Below are 8,274 nucleotides of genomic sequence, written 5' to 3'. Positions count from 1 at the left end.
GATTATAACTACAAGCTACGACCATACACTCAGTGGTGTCAACCGACACGTCTCACTAGATCCCATTTGTATTCACATGAATTTGTATAATGTTAAATGTATTTAGAAGTTCGATCATTAGATAATGTTTGAAATGATAAGACAAGGCCCAACAAGCATGAAGAAAAGACAACTATGGCCCATTAGTCGTGTAAGTTACTTCCAGGCTAAATTCGCATGTAAATGTGCCACCAAGGCCCAATAACATGTAAATGGTAAATTAGGCCCATTTAGCATGTAATTGGGTCACTTAGGCCCAATAGACATGTGATGAATACATTGGGCCAAATAAACGTCTAATTGGACCACGAAGGCCCAAAAACATGTATAACAAATACTAGGCCCAATAATCGCACCATTGTTATATTTCGTTTGTTCGTTATAGTATAGTTTGTTATGTCGTAATTTTATAATTTGAACTTATTTTTAATAAAACTTGCGCTTTAAACCTCTTAAGAACTAATTTGAGACATTTAAAGGCTTATTTTACAAAAATGTCATTTTTGGACTATTTTAATTAAAAATAACATTTTAGCCCATTAATTTATAAAAGTTCTATATTTTCGGCCCAAATGTTTAATAATTGACAGATTTGACCCAAAAATACATGTATTGGCGTTTTCAGCCCATTTTTGCAGAAAATTACATTTTCGACCCATTTTTCGTGAATTTTACATTTTTGGCCCAAATTCCAAAAACTTTGCATTTTTAGCCCAATTTAGAAATAAATGTTATTTTCACCCCTAAATTTGGTTTATTTACATTTATGGCTCAAACTTTGATCAAATGACATTTTTAACTTCAAAACTCTCATTTTTTCGCAAATTTGGGCCCAAAATCGTGAGGCCCAAATATTAAGCCCATTAGGCTAAAATTTACACTTTTGGCCCTTTGAAAAAGTAGGGATATCATAAAAACCCAATTTTTTATATGTATGACCTGTTTGATCCTTATGAAACCGTAGATGTCACTTTTTGCCCTTATCCTTTTGTTTTCTTGACAAATATGACCCTTAACATGATTTTTGCTTTAAATTTTCATATCTTAAACATGTAAATACTTTTAACTTGATAATATGATGTATAAGGTGTCTTAGTTCGTGGATCTTTACTCAATGTTGCTTAAGATGTCGAGATGTGTTAAGATCTAACACATTTTTGCAAAATAAACTAAGAAATCACACATGACATGCATAAAACACATAGATCTACACATTTTACTAGTATTCTCCCCCAAAAATCATGTAAAAACCAAAAACAATGGGGTATGAACTCACCTTTGCTTTGATGTTTCGGTTTTGAAGAAGAAAGGGAGAGATTTTTGGTCCTAGCAACACCTTGAAGTAGATCTCGAGCTTATGGGGGTTTTCTAAGAGTATGATCACCAAAAATGTTTAGGAGAAATGTTCTTAACATAAGAATGAAGTTGTATAACTTGGATATGTAGGAACTTACCAAAGAAAGATGATTTTTGGTGGAAATCTCCTTGAACAACCCTAGATCTTTGAAAATTTGGAGAAGAGAGGAGGTTTTCTAGAGAGAGTGTTCTTGAAAGATTTTTGAAAGAGAATGTGGTGATGAGAGTGAGGTTCGTCCGAGAAGAAGAAGAAGAGAAGAGAGAGGGAGTGAGGTGATGTGCATGGAGATCCACCATGCAATAAAGAGGTGGCAAGCTCTCATAATTCCTCTAATTTCCCTTTATTTTTCTTTTCTTTTCCTCATTGGGCTGAGAATTGGGCTTAAGATGGATGAAATTGAATTAGTTTGGCCCACTCTTGGTTTTGATCGATTTTGTGAAGCCCAATAAATATGTTTCGGCCCATTGGGCCATTAAGTGTATTCACGGCCCAATTTGACATAAAAGAATGGATTTATGGCCTATTAGGGTTAATTGGATTAGTTATGACCCAATAAGGCCCATTAGGGTTAGAATGAATCATTCTAAGTCCAAATGGTCCAAAATGTTATAGGTTTATGAATTGGGTCCATTTAGAATCCAAATAGGGTTTCCAAGCCCAATATAGTTGAATTAAATGCTTATTGGTCTATTAGGCCCAATAAGGAAATCCTAGTCCATAAAGAACTTGAACTTGGATCTCTAGGGTTTTCAACCCTTAAATGAACATAGAAGATGTATTTAGATGGACATTGATTGATATTCACTTAGAGTACATGCTTTACAATGGTTGAATGATTTCATAAGAATATAATTTTCCTAGCTAAAATGCTAGTTGTGACATATAGGTTCCTCAGAACCACAACTAAGCACCTAGGAACTCATCCTAGGCTACATCTCGATCACAACTCTGCCTCGCTGGGATCTCCGCTACTCTCTCTAATTCCTTCACATACACCAATTGTTCATAATTCAAAACCCAATAGACAGTCGAATAAATGATTCTACCTCATGTCCACAACCAAACAAGGAACAAGAAGTAAGGCTAAATTAGACACTCTAAGGCTATAATATCCTAACTATGTATAACTATGCAGCATACGCAAAGAAATTCACAAGGATAGGTTCAATCCCTAAAACCAACTTCCTAGGCTAAAGGCATCACAAATCAGGCAACCCTACCACGTACTTCCTGAGGGATCCTTAGCCTATCATCTAGCATGAAGTTTCATCAGCTCATAATATAACAGCTCAACACAACATATAAAACAAGTTGAGATATTTTGGAAAATCATCGCTCGAGTTCCGGCCTATTGTACACATTGCTTCACCCTGTTCTATCCTTTAAAATTCTTTGTTTCTTTTGAAAAATTATTATGAAAACTCTCATATCCTTAGTTTGATTCTGGAATCGCACGAGTGTTAATCTAAATCCCTCAAACCAGGGCTATGATACCAAATTGTAACATCCCATTTTTGAAACAATTTTTTCATTTTTAATTTAGATAAAACAATTTTCATGAAACCTACGTCAAGAAAAGATAAGTATAAAATGAATTCATCCCAAAATATCAGAGTATCAAAATATGCGGAAACACAAAACTGTATGCGAATGTCTACAATCAAGCATTCGCCTTCCCGCGATCATCTGAAGTACCAGAAAAACATTTAATCAACACTTGTAAGCATGAATCTTAGTGAGTTCCCCAAAGTATCACATACATCACATCATAAAATAAATAGATTTGGGTTATCAGCAACCCTGGGATTATCAGCAATCCCAATGGGCTAACAGCACGTCCGGTGGGTTATTAGCAACCCTGGAGACTATCAGCGGTCTTAGTGGGCTAACAGCACGCCCGATGGATTATTAACAACCCATGAGACTATCAACAGTCTCAGTGGGCTAACAACACGCCCGAGAGTTATCAGCAACTCCCGAGAACACATAACAATAAATATCAAGTAAGACCCAGTTGGTTAGCATGCACACATACTATGACATAGGCAATATAGTAAGAAGACCCACCTCTCACAGAAGACTGATAAACCTCACACCCAAATTGTCGGTACTAGACTCATCCTACTAATCATATCAAAAAATAGCCCTAATTAACAATTAAGGTAATTATTCCAACTCAACAAGTCCAAATACCAAGACTAATCCTCATTTGGGCGAAAGATCATTTTGCCCCTCCAAGTCCTCAACCCCTCACAGTTGACCAAAAGTCAAACGGGTCAAAAAGTCAACAGTCAACCTTCTGTTGACTTACGCATGACGTACTCCAACTCTCTACGCATGGCGTAGAGCCTTAACCGGAATCGGGTAGAAATAAGGTTACGTTGAGCGTAGCCCAAATTACGCCCTACGTACAACACTTTTACCCAATCCTCATTTTAAGCATTTAATACATTAAGACCTTTCGCTTAAAGCTCAGATGTGACCCTAATGAACATTTTAAATCATAAAGTCTCCAACTTTATGCCTCTGCATGGCTAAAGAGAGCTCAAATCCAAAACCCTAACCATTTACCCATTCTCATGATCCACGTCTCATGCATGGATGGAAGGAAGGGGCCACGATTGCATTTTTATGACTTAATACACTCCAAAACGTCTAGAAATGCTACTCACAAGGTCTGGAGTAGCTAATACCCTTGAAGACCAAAAATATGTGAACAAAAATGACATAAACTCATAAACTAGCAGCTTCTAACAAAGCACTCATCAAGGTTTCTGAAGATGGACAAAAGGATGCAAAATCTAGATCCACAAGCTTGAGTGCACCACAACTTTACAATGGCCTTCCTTCAAAATCAAAATGCACCAAAAATCACTCTCGAGCTCCAAAACTCTCTCCAAGGGACTAGGGTTTCGTGATGGGGGCTAAAGGGGATGGAGGTTGGTCAGAAAGGTCTGAAGGGGTTAAGGTCCTTAAACAGGACTCAAAACCCAAAAAATTAGGGTTTGCACTCTGCGCCACTACGCCCTGCGTAACCGAGGTTACGCCCTGCGTAGGGCATAAGATCCCCACATGAGTTTAATGAATTACGTCCTGCGTAGACTTTTATTTCTCAAAAATTATACACTTTAACATCATAAAGAAATATACCTAAGGAACGGGTGTTACATTCTAGCGATACACGATTAATTCCTTCCTATTCTCCATTGCCAATCTTTTAGTTTCTCATCCTTTCCCATCGTGATGCATGCAAAATCCGGTTGGAACGACTGATGACGGTTGGCACATAGGGGGCATCGCAAATACAATGTATGTTGATGTTTAGTGAAATTAGTTGACTTCTATTGTGCTAAAATAACCCTAACACGTTGTTGAACTGAATACTCTGTGGAGACATTGTTTCATTGTGAATGCAAATAAAAAACATCATATAATTGAACACTTTTTTTTTTAATAAGCTTCATTTGATTTATATGAAATTACGTTCATTGGGAACATGGGATGGAAATGCAAGTTGGATCGAAATAAATGGCACAGTTTAGACACTGTTTCAAGACCACCGGCACTCACCTTCGGAGCACACTATCAACGGTAGAAGGTCAAAATTCAAAGACTCTCTTTTTATTGATGTTTAATTAGTTTAATAAAATTTCTTAGTGGTCAAAATCAATGTCGTTGACTTTTGTGATTATGGAACAATTCAATGAAAATTTGACTTTCCTGTTTTTAACTACACAAGGTTCATAAGACCACAGACCCAACTGCCGAACACCATATTGCAGTTTAAAGAATTGTAAAATCATTATCAAACCCTTTTATTTCCTAGGTAAAAAACATTTTAAACTTTCCTGTAAAAAGAGTATATACTATACTGATATTGGTGCTTTTTATGTATGTTAACAAGTAAAGTAATTTACTTAGCGGTGAATCATACTGCAGCAAGCACAAAATATGTAGTGAATCATATACTGCAGCACGCACAAAAAAATGTAGATCATTGTCGCCAAATCATCAAAGAGACATCCAGTTGATTGGTAACTACTTATTTCTTAGGTATATAATATAATGATTGGTTAATAAATATTTGTCATATATGAAGGTTAATTAAAGTAAAACCCTAAATCCCATGAAAATAGTAAGTTGCGAAAATAATGACATACATTTGATAAAAGTGCAGTGAGAATAGATTCGGTCCGGTACTTCAACATAGTTATGTGTTTGAACTACTGTAAACAAGTTTCACATACTTGAATAACATTGAAATTAACATTCTTTCATTCAAATAATGGATAAAATTACCCAAAGTGTAAATATCACAATATGAAAGTAACATAAAGTTTAAACACAATCCATGGATCTTTACAAAACAACAAGGACACATTAATGTGTCATTCACAATCCAATATCCACACAAATTACAAACCGGAAGGAGATGAACAGATAAAAAAACAATTTTTTGAAAAACTCAAAACTTAATTTTAACAAGTATGGTTGTAAAACGTTTAGGCACTTGTGGGCAAATGTTCATGGGTTTGGTTCATGAAAAGGAAGTCATAAACAAACCCAGCAATAGCACCACCAATCAAAGGTGCAGTCCAAAACACCAAGTGGTTGGGCAAGGTAATGTTCCAGCTCACCAAAACCCGGCCAATTGACAAAGCCGGGTTCATGGATGCTCCGGTGAACCCCCCGCCCGCCAATATATTCGCTCCAACAATAAACCCAATGGCAATTGGTGCGGTTGTTCCCAAATTACCCCTCTTGGGATCTATTGCGGTTGCGTAAACTGTGTAAACGAGTCCGAATGTCATCACCATCTCAAATACAAAAGCGTTCCAGAACCCGACTCCTTCTGTAAATGTAAACTCTTCTACAGACTGCAAAAGAATGATATTTAACATTTCAACTCCAACAAACAACTTGTAATTTGAAATATACTTTTAAAGTAAATATTAATTTTAATATTTTGAGTAGGATCGGTTATCTTAAAGTTGAAAAATATACATTTCAAACATTAGCGATGGTGGTATGCTAGCTAGATGGCTTATTGTCATTGTTTTTATCTACTTGTTAATTTTAAAAATAGTTGTTATATTAAATATTATAAGGAAATATTATTGATATAGTGGTCTAATTGTGTAAATAAAGTACAAGGTTATGATAAAAAAAGTTAAAGAGATTGTATAACCATGATGAATTCATTATCATGCAAACATATTAGTTAGATTAGAATATAATATTGAAAAGAAAAAAAAATCAATTAGATTCTCACCATGCCATTGGTGACAAACTCGAGTAGCAAGCAAGCGACAATGGACCCCAGCACCTGACCAAGTATGTAAACAAGACCACGGAGGAAAGTGATATTACCACCAACAAAGGCACCGAGGGTGACGGCGGGGTTCACATGTCCACCGGAGATATTGGCACTGATGGACACAGCCACGAACAGGGCAAAAGCATGGGCGATAGCAGCTACCACAAGACCAGTAGGGGTGGCAGGACCGTCGTTGGTTAGCTTGCTGAAAGCTAAGCCGGAACCTGTGCCTGCAAAGACGAAGATGAAGGTGGAGATGAACTCCGCCACACCGGCCTTTATGGTATCCGGGTGCTTAAACTCATCATATCGGCCAAAAGCGATTGAACGGATTGGCATGGTTAAGTTTTGATTGATAAGATGGCGGAGGTAGGCGGAGTAGGGGAGAGGGAGGTGTAAGTTGATATGCATATATCGCAAGCAAATGAGCTGCTTATATACTGGTTTGTTTTAGTGTTTTACCTGCTACTACCGGTTAACCACCGGTCATAAAGGGTAATCACCGGTCACAAAGGTTAACCACCGGTCTCAAATGTTTGCTAGTTGCCTAGTTCTTTTGTTATTAAAAATTCTGTGAGATTTGCTAAAGTTTATTAAACAGACAACTTTTGGGCGTTGGTTTTGTTTTGACTACTTTTATATTTAATCATTAAAACAAAAATTAAATGCTTAGTCGTAATAATGTTATTAATGTTAGACCTAATTACATTTGTTTTTGCCAATATTTAATCACCACAATGCCCAAATAAAAAAAAGATAAATAAAAAATAACTCATGGAACAACTTACTTCTGTTGAAGAACTCGATTGAAGGCAGGAGAGGTTATATAACTCAACTTTATGTGATGTAAGTACACAAAATTTTAACAGTGCATGTGTCTTCGAATATGCTATGGGAGGAATAAGATATGCATATATGACATAAGGAGTATGACATAGAGAGGGGACAAGTTGGAAAAAAAAAAAGAGGGGCAAGTTGAGTAAAATAGATAGATTCCTGGTATGCTTTTCCTTCGTGAACAGTTGGCGCAACGCGGCTGTTCTTCCAAGAGAGTTCTCGCCGTTAAATATTGTATATTTACAGGGAAAATCACGTATAGGCCCTATAATGTTTTTAGGGTTTATCAATTTAGCCACTTAATTTATTTTATGATTTAATAAGGGAACGAAGTATTTGTTACCTATCAACGTAGCCTAACACGTAAGCGATGACATTGCAAGAATTTAAAGCGTCGAACTACCGCAACGACGTCGTATTGAAGGCGAATCGTAAGGAGCAAGGATCGACTGTTCAAGCGCCTCCATATAAAATCAAGACTTCCTTGACCTAAAATGACACATCTGCAAACTTCATTACCCCAATCTCGTCTCTAAATTTACTCCAAAATGCCTTCGATCGCACATGCAGAACACAGCTGGTCTCCAAACTACCGCCGTCACATGGATGAGAATCATTCGAATGGTGTAACCAACGAAGACATGGCCATCAACGAACACACTTGGATGCCATGAACCTTGAGGTCGATGACGTTCGCGCTGGTCAGTTGGATATCTCAAATATG

At 36.8% G+C, this 8,274-nt stretch overlaps 1 protein-coding gene across 1 annotated transcript; it reads right to left on the bottom strand.

Annotated features, from left to right (window-relative positions):
* Positions 1-5,703: 5,703 nt before the first annotated feature.
* Positions 5,704-7,116, bottom strand: LOC145159007 (putative aquaporin TIP-type). The gene is made up of 2 exons (XM_079077898.1): positions 6,669-7,116; positions 5,704-6,273 (listed from the first exon to the last, which is right to left on the bottom strand). Exons 1-2 carry the CDS (start codon positions 7,050-7,052, stop codon positions 5,899-5,901), a joined length of 759 nt encoding a protein of 252 aa, XP_078934024.1. The 5' UTR covers positions 7,053-7,116; the 3' UTR covers positions 5,704-5,898.
* Between the last annotated feature and the right edge of the window lie 1,158 nt (positions 7,117-8,274).

This window comes from Lactuca virosa, chromosome 1 (genome assembly GCF_052849685.1).
Source record: "Lactuca virosa cultivar CGN04683 chromosome 1, Lactuca_virosa_CGN04683_v6, whole genome shotgun sequence".
Classification (NCBI taxonomy): domain Eukaryota; kingdom Viridiplantae; phylum Streptophyta; class Magnoliopsida; order Asterales; family Asteraceae; genus Lactuca; species Lactuca virosa.
This window is presented reverse-complemented; position numbering and strand designations above follow the sequence as displayed.

Coding starts and splice junctions, on each gene's coding strand:
- LOC145159007 (XM_079077898.1), bottom strand. CDS start 7,052: ATGCCAATCCGTTCAATCGCTTTTGGCCGATATGATGAGTTTAAGCAC. Junction 6,274..6,668: donor AGTTTGTCACCAATGGCATG/GTGAGAATCTAA, acceptor ATTCTTTTGCAG/TCTGTAGAAGAGTTTACATT.